Raw genomic sequence first — 22506 nt, 5'->3', positions numbered from 1 at the left:
CACTGTTTACAATAGCAAAAAGCTGGAAGCAACCAAGGAGTCCATCAATGGACAAACGGATAAATAAATTATAGTATATTCACACAATGTAATACTACGCATCGATAAGGAACAATGATGAATCTGTGAAACATTTCATAACGTGGAGGAACCTGGAAGGCATTATGCTGAGTGAAATTAGTCAGAGGCAAAAGGTCAAATTTTGTGTAAGACCACTATTATAAGATCTTGAGAAATAGTTTAAACTGAGAAGAACACATTCTTTTGTGGTTACGAGAAGGGGGAGGGAGTGAGGGTGGGAGAGGGTTTATACTGATTAGGTAGTAGATAAGAACTACTTTAGGTGAAGGGAAGGACAACACTCAATACAGGGGAGGTCAGCACAACTGGACAGGACTAAAAGCAAATAAGTTTCCTGAATAAATTGAACACTTCGAAGGTCAGTGGAGCAAGGGCGGGAGTTTGGGGGCTATGGATTCAGGGGACATCTAAGTCAATTGGCAAAATAAAATCTATTAAGAAAACATTCTGCATCTCACTTTGAAGTGTGGCGTCTGGGGTCTTAAATACTAACAAGCGGCCATCGAAGATGCATCAATTGGTCTCAACCCAGCTGGATCAACGGAGAATGAAAAACACCAAGCTCACAAGGTAATTATGAGCCCAAGAGACAGAAAGGGCCACATGAACTAGAGACTACATCATCCTGAGACCAGAAGAACTAGATGGTGCCCGGCCACAACCGATGACTGCCCTGACAGGGAGCACAACAGAGAACCCCTGAGGGAGCAGGAGAACGGTGGGATGCAGACTCCAAATTCTCATAAAAAGACCAGACTTAATGGTCTGACTAAGACTAGAAGAATCCCGGCGGTCATGGTCCCCAAACCTTCTATTGGCCTAGGACAGGAACCATTTCCGAAGCCAACTCATCAGACAGGGATTGGACTGGACAATGGGTTGGAGAGAGATGCTGAAGAGGAGTGAGCTACTTGCATCAGGTGGACACTTGAGACTATGTTGGCATCTCCTATCTGGACGGGAGATAGGAGGGTAGAGGGGGTTAGAAACTGGCAAAAAGGCCACGAAAGGAGACACTGGAAGGAGGGATCGGGCTGACTGACTAGGGGGAGGGTAAGTGGGAATATGTAGTAAGGTATAAGAGGCTGACTTGTTTTGTAAACTTTCACTTAAAGCACAATAAAAATTATTTAAGAAAAACCCAAAAAACTAAGAAAACAACTGTAGGTCATTCCTAAATCATCTCTCCTTGTGAGACAGATAGGATTAACTGTGCCGGTGGCTGAACAAAAGAACCGTTACAACATTACCACCTAGAAGTTGGATAAACAGGAACCCACCCTGTCAACATGAAATAAGATTGAAAGAACCCTAGTGTTTTCTAGTCCCCTCCTCCTTTACAGGCTCCGCATACACACAAGATCAAAGCGTGACCACTGTTTAAACTTCCTTAGCCCTCCAAAGATGGCAACATAGTGCCGAAGATCGAGTGCGTTTGTGCTATATCCCATAATAAGTGACACCAAGGGCTGCACAAAGGACTCCATCTTGAATATCAGTGGGTTCCATCTTAGATTCCAGATGCGCGAGCAACCTAATTAACATACACTGCCATTGTGAGAAGTACCCACCCCTTGAAAGAAGCCCACTAAATAGTCTTTATTGTCTCCACCGAACCCATATAAGCCCTAGCCCTGCTTCCCTTTTTGAGTCAGTCTTTTGGAGAGGCTTAGATCCCCACTGACTCCTTTTGCTTGACTCAAGCAAAATAAACCTTGCTGAAGATAAAGTTTGTCTTTCGCGTCTATTCTTACTCAGGAAAAGACAAGGACCCTTTGTGTCAGATTGGCAACTGGTAACACTTGTTTATTTTTTGGATCTAAAATATGTGTAGAATACCTTTATACCTAGTGGTGCTTTGGGAGATATAAAACATGTATAATTTAGTAAGTGACAATGTTGTTGTCATTTGGTGTCATGGAGTCGATTCTGACTCACAGTGACCCCATGTGACAGAGTAGAACTGCCCCATAGGGTTTCCTAGGCTGTAATCTTCAAACCACCAGCCTTTCAGTTAGCGGCCAAGTGCTTAACCGTTGCACCAACACGGCTCCTTTAAGTGACAATAGAACTTTCAAAAAAAAAGAAATGTCTCAGGCACAGGGACCCCGTGTCCAAAGGATGCGCTCTGCTCCTGGTGCTGCTTTCTTGGTGGTATGAGGTCCCCAAATTTCTGCTTGCTTCCCTTTCATCTCTTGAGAGATAAAAGGTGGCGCAGGCCACACCCCAGGGATGGGGGAGGTGACCTGAGTAAGAGAGGTGTTACAATCCCACCCTAAGCCTCTCAACATAAAATTACAATCACAAAATGGAGGACAACCACACAATACTGGTAATCATGGCCCAGCCCAACTGATACACACATTTTCGGGGGGACATAATTCAATCCATTGATAGAACATGCAATCAAGATGCATTGATAATTACTGGCGATTGGAATGCAAAAGTTGGAAACAAAGAAGGATCAGTAGTGGGAAAATATGGCCTTGGTGACAGAAACAATGCCGGAGATCGAATGATAGAATTTTGCAAGACCAACCAATGACTTCTTCATTGCAAATACCGTCTTTCACCAACTTAAATGGCAACTATACACATGGACCTCGCCAGATGGAACACACAGAAATCAAATTGACTACATCTGTGGAAACAGAGGATGGAAAAGCTCAATATCATCAGTCAGAACAAGGCCAGGGGCCAACTGTGGAACAGACCATCAATTGCTCATATGCAAGTTCAGGGTGAAGCTGAAGAAAATCAGAACAAGTCCACGAGAGCCAAAATATGACCTTGAGTACATCCCACCTGAATTTAGAGACCATCTGAAGAACAGATTTGACGCACTGAACACTGGTGACCGAGGACCAGACAAGTTGTGGAATGACATCGAGGACATCATACAAGAAGCAAGCAAGAGGTTATTGAAAAGACAGGAAAGAAAGAAAAGACCAAGATGGATGTCAGAGGAGACTCTGAAACTTGCTCTTGAGCATCGAGCAGCTAAAGCAAAAGGAAGAATTGATGAAGTAAAAGAACTGAACAGAAGATTTCAAAGGATGGCTCAAGAAGACAAAGTAAAGTATTATAATGACATATGCAAAGAGCTGAAGATGAAAAACCAAAAGGGAAGAACACGCTCGGCGTTTCTCAAGCTGAAGGAACTGAAGAAAAAATTCAAGCCTCGAGTTGCAATAATGAACAATTCTATGGGGAAAATATTAAACGATACAGGAAACATCAAAAGAAGATGGAAGGAATACACAGAGTCATTATACCCAAAAGAATTAGTCGACGTTCAACCATTTCAAGAGGTGGCATATGATCAGGAACCGGTGGTACTGAAGGAAGAAGTCCAAGCTGCTCTGAAGGCATTGGCGAAAAACAAGGCTCCAGGAATTGATGGAATATCAATTGAGATGTTTCAACGAACAGATGCAGCGCTGGAGGTGCTCACTCATCTATGCCAAGAAATATGGAAGACAGCTTCCTTGCCAACTGACTGGAAGAGACCCATATTTATGCTTATTCCCAAGAAAGGTAATCCAACTGAATGTGGAAATTATAGAACAATATCATTAACATCACACGCAAGCAAAATTCTGCTGAAGATCATTCAGAAACGGCTGCAGCAGTATATCGACAGGGAACTGCCAGAAATTCAGGCCAGTTTCAGAAGAGGACGTGGAACCAGGGATATCATTGCTGATGTCAGATGGATCCTGGCTGAAAGCAGAGAATACCAGAAAGATGCTTACCTGTGCTTTATGGACTATGCAAAGGCATTCGACTGTGTGGATCATAACAAATTATGGATAACATTGCAAAGAATGGGAATTCCAGAACACTTAAACATGCTCATGAGGAACCTTTACGTAGATCAAGAAGCAGTTGTTCAGACAGAACAAGGGGATACTGATTGGTTTAAAGTCAGGAGAGGTGTGCATCAGGGTTGTATTCTTTCACCATACCTATTCGATCTGTATGCTGAGCAGATAATACGAGAAGCTGGACTATATCAAGAAGACCGGGGCATCAGAATTGGAGGAAGACTCATTAACAACCTACGTTATGGAGGTAACACAACCTTGCTTGATGAAAGTGAAGAGGACTTGAAGCACTTACTCATGAAGATCAAAGACCACAACCTTCGGTATGGATTGCACCTCAACATAAAGAAAACAAAAATCCTCACAACTGGACCAATGAGTAACATCATGATAAATGGAGAAAAGATTGAAGTTGTCAAGGATTTCGTTTTACTTGGATCCACAATCAACAGCCATGGAAGCAGCAGCCAAGAAATAAAAAGACGCATTGCATTGGGTAAATCTGCTGCAAAGGACCTCTTTAAAGTGTTGAAGAGCAAAGATGTCACCTTGAAGACTAAGGTGCGCCTGACCCAAGCCATGGTGTTTTCAATTGCATGATATGCATGTGAAAGCTGGATAATGAATAAGGAAGACTGAAGAAGAATTGACGCCTTTGAATTGTGGTGTCGGCAAAGAATACTGAATATACACCATGGACTGCCAAAAGAACGAACAAATCTGTCTTAGAAGAAGTACAACCAGAATGCTCCTTAGAGGCAAGGATGGCGAGACTGCGTCTTACATACTTTGGACATGTTGTCAGGAGGGATCAGTCCCTGGAGAAGGACATCATGCTTGGCAAAATACAGGGTCAGCGGAAAAGAGGAAGACCCTCAACGAGGTGGATTGACACAGTGGCTGCAACAATGAGCTCAAGCATAACAACGACTTTAAAGATGGCTCAGGATCGGGTAGTGTTTCGTTCTGTTGTGCATAGGGTCGCTCTGAGTCGGAACTGACTCAACAGCACCTAACAACAACAACAACAATTCAATCCATGACATCATCTATCTTATAAGACCTTACTAGCCAGAACATATAAAGAGCCCCTACAACTGAACAGCAAAAAGACAAATAACCTGATTAAAAAATGGGCAAAGGACTTGAATAGGTATTTCTCCAAAAATATGCACATGGACAAAAAGCACATGAAAAGATGTTCAACCTCATTAGTCATTAAGGAAATGCAAATGAAAACCACAATGAGATACCATATCACACTCAGTAGGATCGCTCTATCAGAAAAATAAAAAATAACAAATGTTTTTAAGGATTCGGAGAAATTGTAACTCTCATCCATTGCTGGTGGGAATGTAAAATGGTGCAGCCACTGTGGAAAACAGCTGTGCAGTTCCTCAAAAAATTAAACATAAAATTAACATACGACCCAGCAATTCTACTCCTAAGTATTTACCCAAAAGAATTGAAAGCAGGGACTCAAACAGTTGCTTGTACAGCAATGTTCACAGCAGCACAATTCACAATAGCCAAAAGGTGTAAACAACTCAAGCATCCATCAACGGATGAATGGATAAACAAAATGTGGTCTATCCACACAATGAAGTATTATTCAGTCCTTAAGACAAATGAAGTTCTGGTACATGCTACAACATGGATGAACCTTGAAAACATCATGCCAAATGAAATAAGCCAGACACAAGAGGGCAAATATCAGATGATCCCACTTATATGAAATGTCTAGATTAGGCAAATGCATAGAGACCAAAGGTTATGACTGGTTACCAGGGGGCAGGTGGGAGGAGGAAATGAAGAATTATTGCTTAATGGGTACTGAATTTTTGTGTGGGGTAATGAAAAATTTTAGGAAACAGATAATGGTGATAGTTCCACAACACGGTGAATGTCATTAATGTTACTGAATCGCACACTTAAAATATGGTTAAAATGGCAAACATTTTGTTATATATGTTCTTGTTGTTCGATGCCATTGAGTCAATTCCAACTCATAGTGACCCTATATACAACAGAACGAAACACGGCCCAGTCCTGCACCATCCTCACAATCGTTGTTATGCTCGAGCCCATTGTTGCAGCCAGTGTCAATCCATCTCGTTGAGGGTCTTCTTTTTCGCTAACCCTCTACTTTACTATGTCCTTTTCCAGGGATTGACCCCTCCTGACAACATATCCAAAGTATGTGAGACGTAGTCTCACCATTCTTGCTTCCAAGGAGCATTCTGGTCGCACTTCTTCCAAGATTTGTCCTTTCTTTTGGCAGTCCATAGTATATTCAGTATTCTTCTCCAACACCACAGTTCAAAAGTATGAATTCTTCTTTGGTCTTCGTTATTCATCGTCCAGCTTTCGCATGCATATGAGGCAACTGAAAACACCATGGCTTGGGTCAGGTACACCTTAGTCCTCAAGGTGGTATCCTTGCTTTTCAACACTTTAAAGAGGTCCTTTGCAGCAGATTTGCCCAATGCAATGTGTCTTTTGATTTCCTGGCTGCTGCTTCCATGGGTGTTGATTGTAGATCCAAGTAAAATGAAACCCTTGACTTCAATCTTTTCTCCATTTATGATGATGTTGCTTATTGGGCCAGTTGTGAGGATTTTTGTTTTCTATATGTTCAGGTGTAGTCCATACTGAAGGCTGTGGTCTTCAAGTTCTCTTCACTTTCAGCAAGCAGGGTTGTGTTATCTGCATATGGCAGGTTGTTAATGGGTCAATCCTAATGCCACATTCTTCTTCCTATGGTCCAGCTTCTTGGATTATTTGCTTAACGTACAGGTTGAATAGGTATAGTCAAAGGATATAACCCTGACGCACACCTTTCCTGACTTTAAGCCACGCAGTATCCCCTTGTTCTATTCGAACGACTGCCTCTTGATCTATGTAGAGTTTCCTCATGAGCACAATTAGGTGTTCTGGAGTTCCCATTCTTCTCAGTGTTATCCATAATTTGTTATGATCCACACAGTCGAATGCCTTTGCATAGTCAATAATACATAGGTAAGCATCTTTCTGGTATTCTCTGCTTTCAGCCAGGATCCATCTGACATCAGTAATGATATCCCTGGTTCCATCCTCTTCTGAATACGGCTGGAATTTCTGGCAGTTCCCTGTGAATATACTGCTGCAGTATATACATATATTGTATCACAATAAAAAAAAGGAAAGGCACTGCCTTCTCCGTGTAACCTGTGGCTACTCAACCCACCAGTGCTGAAACTGAAGCCTCTACGGAGACTCCCCCTCCCCTCCGCCGCAGTTCCCCACCCCTGTCACAGCCCACCAAGCCACAGCTTCTAGCTGCATTTTGGCCCAACCACGCTGTGGCCATAATCAGTTTGAATTGCTGCCAGAATCCTGCCCATGTGCAAACCAAGATTTCGGCAAGTGTGCAGGACCTGAAGAGCTGTGTCCTCAGTCTTTCCTTGGACCTGAACATCACCGACATGATTCAACATCTGGACCTCCAAATGTGGACATGGGAGGGCTAAGGACGGAGAGTTCCCAGCACCAAACCTAACCTCCAGACACCACTGGAAATAAAAAGCTCCCCAACTCCCTCAGACAGCGAGCACGTGGCCCTATGGTCACTAGACCCCACGTTGCTCCTTGTCTGCACAGACAATAAATTTCCACTTTCTGTTTCCTTTACAACTGGTGGCGTGGCATCTGACTTATTTTGATTGGCTAATAGGACAGGACAAGAAACCTCCTTCAGTTACAAACCCCAGGCATTGGGAGACCCTAAAGCTCAGGCTCCATCAGACTGGGGAAGTCAGAGACCGAGATAAGGAACTCTTCAGCATCCCTGTGCCAGCAATCCAGCCTGGGGGATCCACAGGAGTTGTGAGGTCCAGTGTTGGACACTGTTTTTAGCTGATGTTTACTGAAGTCTAACTGCATGTCTTTTGGGGGACACATTTCAGCCTGTAACAGTCCCCATTCACTTGGCAGACATTTGTATTTTATACAATAAGTGTTTATTCAATTCCTGCTCTGAGCCAACAGCAGGCAGGGGACACCAGTGAATACGCCCTCAGAGGCGTTCAGAGTCGTCGGGAAGACAGACACGTCCCCATCACGTGGGGGACTGCCCGAGGAGGAAGGCAGAGGAGGGTCAGGGCTGGGCCGAGCATGACCCCAGCCCATTGGAGCCGAGGTCCAGGTGACAACCCGACATGAGAGGGCATTTGGTAGACATTGAATTTAGCATTGATTCATTTCAATTCTGCAGGCTTCTGTTCATAGTCTACAATTACTGCGTTTATTTTCTTTCCCACGCTTGGCCCTTGAGAAGTCTGAGTCCAGGACCCCCTGCCTGGCAGAAGGCCTCAGCAGGGGTTCTGAGTCTGAGCAGACCCTAGCCCCTTTGCTTTCACTATGCAGCAGGCTCACATAGTCAAAGAGTGTACAGGACCCTCCCTGTGTCAAAACCAGCTCGTCGAGGTTAGATTTGCCCAAGTAAGCAAGGGCCTCAGCCGCCTGGCTCACGTCCCCACAGCTGGCCTGCCCAGCACTGCTACCCACGAATGAGGCCTGAGCATCTCTCTGCTGAACACACATATGGTCAGCAGAGGATTCAGTTACAGCCCTCCTGACAGGTGGCAGGAGAGAGACACTTGAGCCTACCAGCTGGGGCGGGCAGAGACTGGTGCGCACTTCTGCTGGCTGCCTCCTTTGAGACGCCCATCTTGCCTCAGCATGTGGAGGTGGGTGGCTGGAGTTAGACAGCCCTGAGTCCCTACCCGGAAACCCTGGTGGCCTAGTGGTTAAAGTGCTACGGCTGCTAACCAAAGGGTTGGCAGTTCAAATTCACCAGGCGCTCCTTGGAAATTCTGTGGTGCAGTTCTACTCTGTCCTATAAAGTCCCTATGAGTCGGAATTGACTCAACAGCACTGGGTTTAATTTTTTTGGGTTTGGGTCCCTACCCAGGCTGGCCCACCTCCAGGCTGGGTGACCTTGAGCATGTCACTTCCTATCTCTTGGCCTCAGGCTTATCATCTGTAGAGTGGAGTCACCCCAGAACCTCCCAATTAGTGCTCAGTGGTGCTTGTTTCCTTCCTTCCTGCATCAAGACTGCTGAAGTCAGGAGTCATCAGCTCCCTGGCAGTTCATGCTTGAATCTCCAGTGCTTTGCAAAATGCCTAGTACACAACTGACACTCAATAGATACCTATATGATGAATGAATGAATGACAGCATAGCATAGCTGTTAAGAGCACAGATTTTAGAGCCTGGGTTCAAATCCCCACTCTGAATCATACTAGCTGTGTGACCTTGAACAAGTCACTAACCTCTCTGATCTTCAATTCATTTATGGGTAAAAGGAGAATAATTAAAGTGCCTGCCTTACTGAGTTGCCAGGGGAAATAAAAGAGTTAATTTTTGTGAAGCTTTTACAACAGTACCTGGCATATGGTTGAGTTCTATATAAACATTTGTTAAATAAAATTAAATTTCCAAAGAGAAGTTCTATAAAGAAAAGCTATTTCTGCTAATCAATTCACTTGACAGCTGCTCTCTCCCCTCCCCCTCCCCCCTTTCCAGTTGTTCCTCATCCAAATTCAGAGGGAGCTGGAACACTGTTTACCCCAAACCTTCAGTCGTGAGCAGGGAAGGAATATCCAAACTGCACCAACGCATTCTAGTGCAATACTTTGCCTTCCCTTTTCTATTCCACAGGCAGGATTCAGGGCACTGTCCCTCGGTGACAGGGCATCAAGGACGCCTCTCCCCCACCACACTCCTCAGGAGTCTCACTGATCAACCCCCTGCAAGCCTGGAGGACCCTGGAACAGGCAAGGGTATCAAGCAAATCACCTCCCCAATTCTTTTGTTTTTTCAATTGAGATATAATTCACATAAGATGAAATTCACCCTTTTGAGGTATAGATTCAGTGGTTTTCAGAATACTTACAAGGTTGTGCAACCATCACCACTATGTAATTCCAGAACATTTTCTTCACTCCAAAACTTGTAGCCTGTCATGGACTGAATTGTGTCCCCCCAAAATATGTGTCAACTTGGTTAGGCCATGACTCCCAGTATTGTGTGGTTGTCCTCCATTTTGTGATTGTAATTTTATGTTAAAGAGGATTAGGGTGGGATTGTAACACCACCCTTACCCAGGTCACATCCTTGATCCAATGTAAAAGGAGTTTCCCTGGGGTATGGCCCTCACCACCTTTTATCTCAAGAGATAAAAAGGAAAGAGAAGCAAGCAGAGAGAGGGTACCTCATACCACCAACAAAGCAGTGCTGGGAGCAGAGCTCATCCTTTGGATCCGGGGTCCCTGCACGGAGAAGTTCCTAGCAGGGGGAAGATTGATGAGAAGGCTGACAGAGAGAGAAAGCCTTCTCCTGGAGCTGATGCCCTGAACTTGGACTTTTAGCCTACTTTACTATAAGGAAGTAAACTTTGTTAAAGCCATCTGCTTGCGGTATTTCAGTTATAGCAGCACTAGATGACTAAGACATAAAAAAAAAAAAAAGACATAGCCTTTAGCAATTATTCCACTTACCTCCATCCTCTCCCCATCCTAGACAACACTAATCTACTTTCTGTCTCTATGGATTTGCCTGTTCTGGACATTGCACATAAAGGGAGTCAGACAATATGTGTCCTTTTGTATCTGGCTTCTTTCACTTAGCATCATGTTCCTGAGGTCCATCCAAGTTCTAGCATGAATCAGGACCTCATTCCTTTTCATGGGTGGACAGTGGTGAGTAGAATGGACCCCCTACCTCTTGCCAGGGGCACTCAACCAGAGCTTTTTTTTTTAATTAAATTTTATTGTGTTTTCGGTGGAGGTTTACACAGACGTTTAGGTTGCCATTCAACAATTTCTACACAAGTTGTTCAGTGACATTTGATTTAGAAAATAATATTGGAATCATTATTCCCTGACCTTGAGCATAGAGAATGTGACCCAGCTAGAGCTGAGCTCACAAAGACTCACAAGGACACATCAACTGAGCCCTGAGGTGAAAGACAATAGCTAGGATAATCTTGGAAAGTATCTTTTAGGGAAGAAAAATATCTTTTAGGGAACCTTTCACATAAGCCAATCAAACAGAACACACATGACTTTCCATTCTTATCTTTTCTATTAGCATTTAGTGAATAGAAAATTTGCTGGACCGGTGAAGACCCTCCTGACTGTCCTTACTGAAACCAGTACAAACAATTTTTAAGAAAGACAATTCAAAATGTAGGGTCACAGTTTCTAGCCAATCTGTGAAAAGGGGAAGCTTATTTTGTCAATTCTGTAATATGCTGTAGGGTAGAAAACTTCAGCTAGGTCACATTCTCTACGCTTAAAGACAGGGAATAATGATTCTAATATTTCCTAAATCAAATATTCCTTGGATTCAGGCAGACATTAGCTCTGGTAGCATGCTTGTCCGCTTCCCACTTTTGCCTTTTTGAATATATGCCAAATAAAACTTTCTTTTTGCTCTGCTAAACTCTGCGATGTTTTTTCCCTATAACATATTGGTTACATTCTTCACAATGCATGAATGTTCTCATTATTTCCATTCTGGTTGTCCTGTTTCCATGGATCTAGTTTCCCTGCCCCCTTGAATTCTCATTTTTGTTTTAAAGTAATTGTTGACCTTTGGTCTCATATAGGTGATTTTTTCAAGGAGTACAGTTCTTATGAGCGATATTATTTTTGAGACAATCTTTTATTTAGCTACAAGGTGACCTCAGGGGCTAGTTTCAGTCCAAGATCTGAAGATAGCTCAGGGCAATAATCTCAGGAGTCCTCCAGTCTCAACCAGTCCAGTTTCAAACTGAAATCCAAACCCACTGCCCTAAAGCCGATTCTGACTCATAGCGACCCTATAGGACAGAATAGAATTGCCCCATAGGGCTACCAACGTTGTAAATTTTTACACGAAGCAGAATGCTTCTCCCTTGGATTGGCTGGTGGATTTGAACCATGGACCTTTCAGTTAGCAGCCGAGCATTTTAATCACTGTGCCACCATGGCTCCCCAGTCCAGTTAGGTCTTTTTTGTTTTTTGAATTTGAGGTTCAGTTCTACATTTTTCTCCCATTCTATCATGGTCCATGTATTGTGGCCCTGATTAGCATGTCAACCAGAGCTTTTCTGCCGAATGACCACACACCTGATGGCATTGTGTCATCCCAGCTGACAAAGGGGAGGGGACATATTAGAACGAGGACGACATTATTCCAGCAGCTCCCGAAGATGGCCGATGCAGCAACTCTGTACACACAGGTATACCCGTGTGGCCTTCCTGCTGAAAAGCCCACTGCTACTCTAACCAAAGAGCATTGTGGTTCACTGGTAGAATTCTCACTTTCCATGAGGAACACTGGAGCCCTGGTGGTAGAGTGGTTAAACAGCTCAGCTGTTAACCAACAGGTCAGCAGTTCAAATCCACCAGCCACTCCTTGGAAGCCCTATGGGGCAGTTCTATTCTGTCCTATAGGGGCGCTACGAGTCGCAATCGACTTGACAGCAACAGGTTCAGTTTGGTTTTTGGATAAGGGACACCCAAGTTCAATTTCCGGCCAATGCTAAGTTCTGGAAGGTGCTTATTCGGCAGGTGGAATGAATGCCCCAGTAGTTCCCCCTCTATAAGGTCACTGTGAGTCGAACTGACTCCAGGGCAACAGGTTTGGTTTTGTTTTTTTTTTTTGAGATCCCTCTCTGCTGTCATAATGAGCAGCAGTGCAGCTGCAGCACCTGGGAAAATGGTGGCATTGGCCAATGAATAATCGTGAACAAGGTAGCAAGAACAGTTTTACCTGTTCTTAACAAGTTCCTGGACCTGTAGCTGCAGCCTGGAAAAGGTAGAGGGGGCCTAGTTTTCATTCATTCCTGGCTCTTCCCCCAAGCGAGGCAGGCTCCTTGCACGGATGGGACGTTCCCTTGTGCTGGCTGCCATGTCTCCCCATGTGAAGACACACCATCTGCACGCCCAGCCCCTCGGCGCTGGGAGAATGTACCAGCTGGTGCCCACTGCCCATCCCCAGCGTCGGCACACACAGCCTGCTGTTGAGTCTCACCCATTTGTCAGAGTGGGGGAGGAATTTCTCCTGCTCTGAACATACGCTGCGCACAGGCACTTCAGGATCAGGTGGTGCCCCTGATGGTTTGGGGGAGATGCTGGGGCAGCAAGGCTACTCCAGATGTCTTGACATTTAGGTGGTATGTCAAGATCTCGGTCAGAGGGGAAGAGCTATTCTAGATTCTCCAAGTGTCTCAGGAATGCTTCCAGCCACCCACCCCCGCCCCCATCCTCTCTCGCCCAGATAACTGCCTGGATAACTGCAGAAGCTTCCGGACTGTTCTCCCAGCCTCCTTCAATCCACAGGCAGCCAGGGGATCCTCCTGCACCCCAAATCCCATCATATCATGCCCTGCTTAAAACCTTCAAAGGTCCCCAAAGTTCTTGACATCGCCAGCCACTTTCTAACTAAGCCACTTCGATTTCTCGGGAGAGACAAGCTCTGTTCCCATGGGCCTTTGCATGTGCTGCTCCATCTCACCCTCCCTCCCTCAGCAACTTGCAGCCTGGTAGACTCAAATGACACTCCAGGTCCACCTCCCACCCCTTCTCTGTGTTCCTACAATGCCCAGTTCTTGCCCCATGGTACCCCACATGCTCCTATATGTGCATGCATGGCCTAGGACCACAGTAACAAAGTGCTGGGAACTGGCCAGCTTGGAACAACAGAAATGCATGCTTACAGTTCTGGAGGCTAGAGTCCAAATTCAGGGTGTCATTGGGTCCAGGCTCCCTTTGGAGGTTCCAGGGGAGGATCCTTCCTTGTCTCTTCAGCTTCTGGTAGCCCTGAGCATTTCTTGGCTTGTAGATGCACCCCCTCAATCTCTGCGTTTGATTTCACATGGCATCTTCCCTCAGTTTTTGTGTGTCTGTTCTCATAACGACATTACTCATATTGGATTAGGGGACCATACTCTAGTATGAACTAATATGAACTTAACCAATTATATCTGCAAAGACCCTATTTCCAAATAAGGTCACGTTTACAGTATCAGGGGTTAGGACTTCAGTGCATCTTTTTTGGGGAACACAAGTCAACCCATAACAGCATGGTATTTGCCTGGCTGCTTCTCTCTCTCTCCCTTCCTTTTCCCCCTCTCTCTCACACACACACGCGCGCACACACACACGTACACTAGACTGGAAGCTGTATGTGGGCAGCAGTCAGGGACCACAACAGGGGAGCCAGCTGAACAAGACAGACCTAGTCCCTTCCTCCATGGAGCTGGCCTTGATGGAAAAGACTCAGGTAAACGAGTAAGAAGGCAAATCAACAGAATAATGATGCATTTCAAAAAGTGCTACGACCAAATATTTTGTAGCCCCTGCACCTAGCACAGAAGCTCTGGTGGCACGGTGGTTAAGGCGCTTGGCTGCTAACTGAAAGGTCAGTGGTTTAAACTTGCTAGCCGCTTGGGAGAAAGATGTGGCGATCTGCTTCCATAAAGATTTACAGCCTTGGAAGCTCTTTGGGGGGCAGTTCTACTCTGTCCTACGGGGTCCTTATGAGTTGAAATCAACTCAACAGCAACAGGTTGTACAGTACTTGGGAACACAGCGAGAACTCAATAGATATTTGTGGAATGCATACATGAATGAACGAATGGAGTCCTCAAATATATTTCAGGGTCCTCTGAGATCAGAAGAGCACTGCCCTGGGCAGCAGATCACCTCCTTTCTCCCAGCTGGAATCAGAGCAACTTCAGGGCCCTCCCTGTAAGTGATCTATCTGGTGGAAGACGTTGTTTCCTTTAAGCTGTTAGCAACCGGATCAGATGACAGGCCCCAGGGAACTAATTTAAACTCATTTAAATAAGGCCCCTGCCGCTTTACTAAGGCTACATCCAAAACAAGGATTTCAACGGCAGTTTTTTTGCTCCTTATTAAACATCCTTTTGCTAAATGACCAGCTGTTTATCAATACAACAAAGCAAGGCCTTTAAATATTTCAACATGTAATTGCTAATGACAGCCCTCACCTCCTTACCCTTCCTCAGCAAGAAAAGAAATTCTACTCCCTGCCATCTTCCTTCTTTAGGACAGCAGAGCCAGAGGTGGTGTGGAGGACAGGGATCCCTGGGGAGTGGCTGGACAAGAGGTTGCCATGCCATTCCTGAAGCTGGGACATCAGAGCCAGAATACGAGTGCCATGGCTTTGAGCTTAGGCTGTGGGGTCAGAGGCCCTGAGTTCAAATCCCAGCTCTGCCATTTACTACGCTCTGGGACAGATTCCTGAACCTTCCTAAGCCTCAGTTTCCTTGTCTGCCAGAGATAAGGCTGCTACAATAGTTCCTAGGTCTGAGATAATGGCAAGGGGTGGGAGCAGCAAATGTGCCTCTTGTGCAGCCACCTGTCAGTGGTGGCTTGCCTGTTGCTATGATGCTGAACAGGTTTCAGCAGAGCTTCCAGACTAAGACAGACTAGGAATAAAGGCCAGGCAATCTACTTCTGAAAATCAGCCAGTGAAAACCCTATGAATCACAATGGTCCAACTGGCAAACAATCATGGGGATGGCACAGGACCAGGCAGCGTTTTATTCCGGTGTGCATGAGGTCCCTATGAGTCAGGGGCCAGCTCAACAACAGCTAACAACAACAGAGAGCATTCAATAAACACCAGGCTCTGTAGACACTGTCTGCCTCCAGGAGGTCACGGTCCGTGGGCTTCAGCTGTGCTTCCCTTTGTGCGAACCTGGAAGAGTGCGGGTGATCTGGAAACAGTCCTATTGGTAACCGTCCTCATGAAACCCCTCCCTTCGCCCTGAGGCCTCCACGGTAACTTCAAACCCTCAAGCTAGCTCTGAGAAAGGACAGCGGCCTGGGTGTAGGTCCCAGCCTGCTGCATGTTTGCTTTGTGGTGTTGGGTAATCCACTCCTCCTGTCTGTGCCTCAGTTTTCTCACCTGTAGAACGGGGCCACTCACAGAACCTAACTCATAGGGTAGTTATGAAAAGCCTATTAGTTAATTTTGGAATGGGTTCAGAACAGTGCTGGGGGTCTCATCAGTGCTGCGTGCATGATTGTTAAATAAGAAAATTTACAATGTAATCTGCTTATACCTATTGAATCATCACCACGACTCACAGCAGGGATTTCTTTGGAAGGGATACTTGATTCAACGTTATAGAAATTTATCACACGGCTACTGGTGATGGAGTTTAGAAACGGGAGAGGGAGAGAAGGGACAATGAGCATTAGGCTTCAAATTTAAAAATACTAAAACTAGGCATCCATTGCTAAGCATATGCCCAAGACAAATGAAAACACAAGTCCACACAAAAACTTGAACACAAATATTCACAGCAGCAGTACTAATAATAGCCAAAAGGTAGAAACAATCCAAATATCCCCTCATCCATGAATGAATGGATAAACACAATGTGGTACAGGCATACAATGGAATATTACTCAGCCATAAAAATGAATGAAGTCCTGATGCATGCAACAGTGTGGATGAACCCTGAAACCATTATGCTGAGTGAAAGAAGCCAATCATGTGTGTGTGACCTGGGTTCGATTCCCAGCCAGTTCACCTCATGCACAGCCACAACCTGTCTGTCCATGGAGGCTTTCTTGTTGCTGTGATGCTGAGCAGGTTTCAGCAGAGCTTCCAGACTGAGAGAGACTAGAAAGAAAGGCCTGGCAACCTACTTCCAAAAATCAGCCAGTGAAAACCCTATGGATCACAACAGTCCAATCCACAACTACTTATGGGGATGGCACAGGGCTGAGCAGCATTCAGTTCTGTTGTGCATGAAGCTGCCATGAGTCGGGCTGACTGGATGGCAGCCAACTTCCCAAATGGGTGGTAGGTAAGAGCCAGACCCACAAGGCTGGGTTTCTGCTCCTGGATGATTCCTTAATTCCTCTGAGCCAATGAAAGGTGAGAATTTTACCACTGAACCACAAAAACCTTCATATAATCTAGAATAGAGACAATGAGATGACCAGAGAGTGGCCTTCAGAACCAAATCGATCTGATCCCACAGTCCAAGATCTGTCCTTTGTATCCTACACATATGGACCTCGACACAGCCCCACAACCACCTCAGGGGATCCACAACAGTCACAGGAACCAAGGACCTGCTCCAACCTTGGGTACTGCAGCTGCCTCTATTGTTTTCATTGTTTATAAGGATAATACAAGCACATTGTCTGGCACCCAATAATATAAAAAATATATATATAGACTGCTATTTTTATCAAGAAAGAAGAAAGTAAAAATCTCCTGGAATTCCATCACTGGCGGCAGGATTCATGTCAGGTCACTTGGCCCAAGGAGAGAGACACCCATTCATGAGATTAGAGAGATTTTTTAAGTAAAAGGGAAAAAAAAATTATTAAAAAAAATTTTTAACCTGGGTCTAGAAAAGTTGCCTCAAAGTACTATTTTACAACCAATTCCATGAACCTAATTTCAGCTGTTTTGTTGTCACTGGTGGAGTTTTGAAGAAGCAAGGTCACTTTGATGTTAAAACAGAAAAACCAAGAGGCGAGCTCATCTGGCCACTGGGATGCAGAGAAAATAGCTTAGTTCATTCGCAACTTCCCTGGCAGCTGCTCCACACTGAGGACAAGCGTTTAGCTGAGAAACAAAGAGGAACATTAAGTGCAGAAAACTCCTGTTGTGCTTCTACAGCGCATAACTGATGTCGAGTTATGCAGCTACGGGGCGGGGGGGGGGTGTGCGGGGACGGGACAATGCTGGCAAAGTGGCTTTGTCAGCCCTGCTGCTGTGGTTTGGGGTCATTTCACTGACAAGAACTGTAAGGAAGATAAGAGAATTTGATTGTGGCAGTTCCATTGAAAAATACAAATAAATTAGCACAGATGCAGATAATACATACTTGAAAACCTTGTTTCCTCACTGCAGCCACAAGCTTCTATACAGGTAGTCCCTGACTTACGACTTACGACGAGGTTCCATTCCAAGGACTCCGCTGTATTCTGACTTTTAGTTTTCATTATTATTGACTTTTTTTTTATCAATATCTTTTAAATTCGATCTTTGTCTTTGGGGGTTGGAGACATTACATATAAACTTATAAATATATTTTAACATTGTATGTAGCACATATTACTAATGACAAGATGTAAAAAAAAAAAAAAAGAGACGGCCTTAAGTGTGGTTCATCTTAACTCGAGTTGGTTCCTATGGACCTTGAAGCTTACAAAGTATGTGTAACATATTCTGATCAAGGAAAGAGAGTACGTTAGTAGTCCTATTAATACAGTCCTAAGAGCCCCATTAGCTGGCAAGTTTTATTTTACAGTGCAAAGATTATCAGTATTTTTGAGAACCTTAAACATACTAAATTCTGTTTACATTTATCAAGTCCACGCAGTAGTTAGTTTTCCATTCTGTGGTCACGTGGATTTATTTCTCTGCTTCTTGACAGAGAACCATGAACTCCTGGGTTGTCTGTTCCAGAGGATGGGGATGTATCCCTCTTCTATTGAATGAATGAATCCTAGGGCCTTAGAATGTGTGAGCTCCCAAGAACTTTAAACAGAGGACAATTATTTATATTTAGCTACTGTACTGTACTGTAGTGGCTTGTGTGTTGCCTTGATGCTGGAAGCTATGCCACTGGTATTTCAAATACCAGCAGGGTCACCCATGGTGGACATGTTTCAGCAGAGCGTCCAGACTAAGATGGACTAGGAAGAAAGGCCTGGCGACCTACTTCTGAAAATTCTCCAGTGAAAACCCTACGGGTCACAACAGAATACTGTATGATATTGAAACAGGCTGCTCAGCCATATCTTGAACAGTACCTGAGCCAATTTTTTTTCCTTCTTCTTTCTCTCCTTTCTCTCCTCTAGCCCATCCCTGCCTCCAAGTAAGATCCTGATGTTAGCTACCCAAATGGTTAAGTGTTAACCAATGTTTCCTCTAAGACTGTGGAAAACAAGTGATATTGATCTAAGCCTGTCAAATAAGATGAAGGATGGAGCCAGCTACCCCCTGAGCTGATGGGATAATGGCAGGAAAAGATCAACATGTTTGCGATACGACCACCAAAACCAAACAGAAGAAAGAGAGCGCACATTCCACAAGTCCCTAAAACTTACGGCCCCTTTTCCATTAAAAACCCGAACCCATTGGTAGTCTGGTGAGACAGACGACTTTAAGAGGAGATCATTCCCCTCTGTCTCCACATACCGGTATATCTAATAAAGCTCTTGTTACCCACCTCACCCCGTTCTCAAGAATTGGCTATTTGCGGCAGGCGGCTCCAACTCACGAAATTGCGGTAACAATATAATGCTGGAACATGAGCCCCGTAGGTTGGAAGGCATTCAATGATCAATGTTCATGAAGATGGCACAGGATCAGACAATGTTTTGTTCTGTTGTACCTGGGGTCTGCATGAGTCAGAGCTGACTTGTAGGCAACTGACAAAAACAACAACGATTTATTGTCTGTTTACTATGGACCACGCCCTGGGCTGGGCACCATACACACAAACACCCACACACACAATCATCTTATTCCTCATGACAACCCTATGCAGTTCATGTAACCATCCCCATTTCACAGATGAAGAAACTGAGGCTCAGAGAAGCTCAGCAACTTCCCAAAGATACAGCCAGAGTGTGGCAGAGCAGTGGCTGCGACCCAAAGCTTCTGACTCTACCTCGACTGTCTCTTCCTCACCTCCTGGCACTCCTGGCGCTCCATTGCCTTTATAAATGAAGAAAACTCAAACAGCCACAGGCAACAGCAACAGTTATAAAGCAGCTCAAACTCAGTCAACACTTGACCTGTGCCGAACCCTGCGCTGGGAGCTTTACATATAGACTCATTGAATCCATAGCATAACCCCAGATTTGGAAACCACTGTGATGCCCATTTCACAGTGGAGAGAGTAGAGGCTCAGAGAAGTTAAAGAACTTACCCAAGGTCACCCAGCTAGTCCATTTTGGAGCTCGGAATGACCCCAGGCAGAATGGCTGCACCATCTGTACCTGTAACCACAATGCTTCCTGCCTCTCTGCTACCTGGAAGAATCTACAGGTGACTGGGCAGGACACACACACACACCAACTGACATCAAAGTTCTTGGACAGGAGGCTGGGGCTAAACAGCCTGGGGAGGGATTCTAGTGTTTCTAACACTTTGAATACAATCATTTATAAGACTGTGTGGTTCAATAGGAGTCCCGTGGGTGGTGCAGTTAATGGTGCTCAGCTGCTAACCAAAATGTTGGAGGTTTGAGTCTACCCTGGCAATCTGCTTCTAGAAAATCAGCCATTGCAAACCCTATGGAGCACAGTTCTACTCTGATACACATGGGGTCTCCTTGACTGAAACTTGTACCGGTGTACAATAACAGTGACAACAGCATTTAGTGAGCACCTACTGCGTGCGAGGCACTGAGCCAGAGGCACCACAAAATATCACTTTTAATCCTCAGCACAACCCCACAGCATTGCTCTATTTTCCCAAGAAGGGAAGCCAGGCTCCAAGAGGCAGAGGGTGGGGCCGAGAAAGAAACCCCCATCTATCTGCCCTGGGGTGCCAAGACAACTGACGCAGGGGCTGAGAGTCTTGAAGGCCATCCTTGTCCCCCAACTGCCTTGCTGTGCAGTACTGAGCAAAGCCACTCTGAGTCTACCTGGAAAACAACTCACAACATTTAGCTGTTTCCAAACCACCATTAGGGGCACCCGCACTTGGAGACACCAAGTCTGTTCACCTCGCCCTCTCCCCAGCTCCCATGTTTCAGGAGCTGCCTGGGCCCCAAGAAGCAGTGCCCTACAGCACGTAGACCTCAGAACCAGCAACCAGGACTCCAACACACCCTTCGCTGCTCTTCCCTGTCTGCACAGGAGCAGGGTGTGCATCCAAGGTGGCAGCGCCCACAACCTCTGTGCCCACCTACCCCCTTTCTACTCTCTACTCCCAAAGTGGAGGGGAGGGGATCTGGGAGCAGAAGGAGGACCCTCATGGATGTCATGGCTAAAATCGAAGCTCTGGAGCACCCCCCACTCCATCTTCCTAAGAGAAATAGGCTATACTATCAAGGAGGTAATAAGGGGTTGAGTGTGGAACCTAGAGACTTACTAAGACAGAGAACAGAGAGGCCCCCAAATCTGCAAACAAAGTAACAAGAAATGGGCCAGGGCACAGAAACAAAGCCATTCCCCAGAACAATGGGGCAGAGTATCTAAAAATAACCCGCAAAATTCTTTAAAGTTGCCTTTCAGAAGTAGCTGGAGAAAACCAGGCCCAGGGACACGCGCAGAACATCCACCTGTAGCCGCTGTGTCGCCTTCTACCAGAGGCAGTGAGGGGCCACAGCCCCAGCCAGGGAATCGAACCCAGGGAGTGAGAGACTGGGCAGGTGCGACACCCCATAATAAGTCCTGCTACGAATCCCAGAGGCAGGAGCCATCTTGGAAAGCTGCTGCATAGGCACCATAGTTAATATATCCCCACCTGTGTCTATGAATAAACATGAATCTTTTCAGCCCAAGAACTTTTAAAAACTCGGGCCTGTCTTTTGTTCTGTGAGGGGGGCGGGGGGGAGGGGTAAGCGTTGCTAGTCTAGGCCCTCCTCATCTCCACTTGCAAGTCTCTTCAATAAAGTTTTTCTTGTATGGAAAACTACATTGCTTTACCCGCTCCTTCTTGACCAGCGAGAAGCAAGAACCTTATTCTCGTAACATTCCCCCTCAGTGTGGTTCTGATCTCCAGCTCTACTTTTCCTCCTGACGAAGCCTGGAGCTGCCACAACACCTATTCAAGCCTCAGTTTACCCCCGTTCCCGTCGAATCGATTCCAACTTAAAGCAACTCTGTATGATAGAGTAGAACTGCCTATAGGATTTTCTATTTTTTTTTTTTTTAGTCTTTACAGGGAAACCCTGGTGGCCTAGCGGTTGAGAGCTATGGCTGCTAACCAAAAGGTCAGCAGTTCAAATCCACCATGTGCTACTTGGGAACCTTATGGGGCCGTCTATTCTGTCTTATAGAGTCAGTAGGAGTTGGAATCAACTGGACAGCAACCAGTTTTTTTTTTTTTTTTTTGGAATCTTTACAGATTGCCAGGTCTTTTCTCCCTTGGAGCCAGCTGGTGGGTTTGAATCCCCAACTTTTCTGTTAGCAGCTGAGCACTTAATTGTTGTATCACCATGTCTCTTATATTTACTTATTATTATCACACAAAATGACAGCAGTGGCTTGGACCTTGATATACTTGTTTTCTGTCAAGGATGGCTCAAGTGAGAGCATAGGTAAGCTTTATAACTAGGAGAAGGAAGAAAGGACTTGTTGCTGACACTGGACAAGGATTCCAGAAGTTCTGGTGAAAGGTAGCGGGTGGTGAATGGTTGAGTGGAGGGGTCACTGCTTAGAAGTCTGACCCATCAGGTCAGCTGAGCAGGGTGGTCTAGTTGACTCAGACTGATCTGGGACTCCCTGTCCCACCACCATCACCCGAGGGCCGAGAATCGGGGTTACTCACCGCCATGACGAGTTCAAATGGGTACTTGTAGACGCGGACCGGGGATTGGTACTTCTGCACCAT

The 22506-nt window shown here is 45.4% G+C and overlaps 1 protein-coding gene across 1 annotated transcript in view; it reads right to left on the bottom strand.

Moving 5' to 3' along the window:
• The window catches only part of SEC14L5 (SEC14 like lipid binding 5), a 58190-nt gene extending 35684 nt beyond the window's left edge, over nt 1-22506 (bottom strand). The window contains exon 1 of the mRNA XM_049904398.1: nt 22444-22506. Coding sequence (XP_049760355.1) covers nt 22444-22506 — 63 coding nt within the window. The remainder of the gene's footprint in view (nt 1-22443) is intronic.

This window comes from Elephas maximus, chromosome 12, assembly GCF_024166365.1.
Source record: "Elephas maximus indicus isolate mEleMax1 chromosome 12, mEleMax1 primary haplotype, whole genome shotgun sequence".
Lineage (NCBI taxonomy): Eukaryota > Metazoa > Chordata > Mammalia > Proboscidea > Elephantidae > Elephas > Elephas maximus.
The sequence above is the reverse complement of the archived record's forward strand: the minus strand, read 5'-3'. Positions and strand labels throughout refer to the sequence as shown.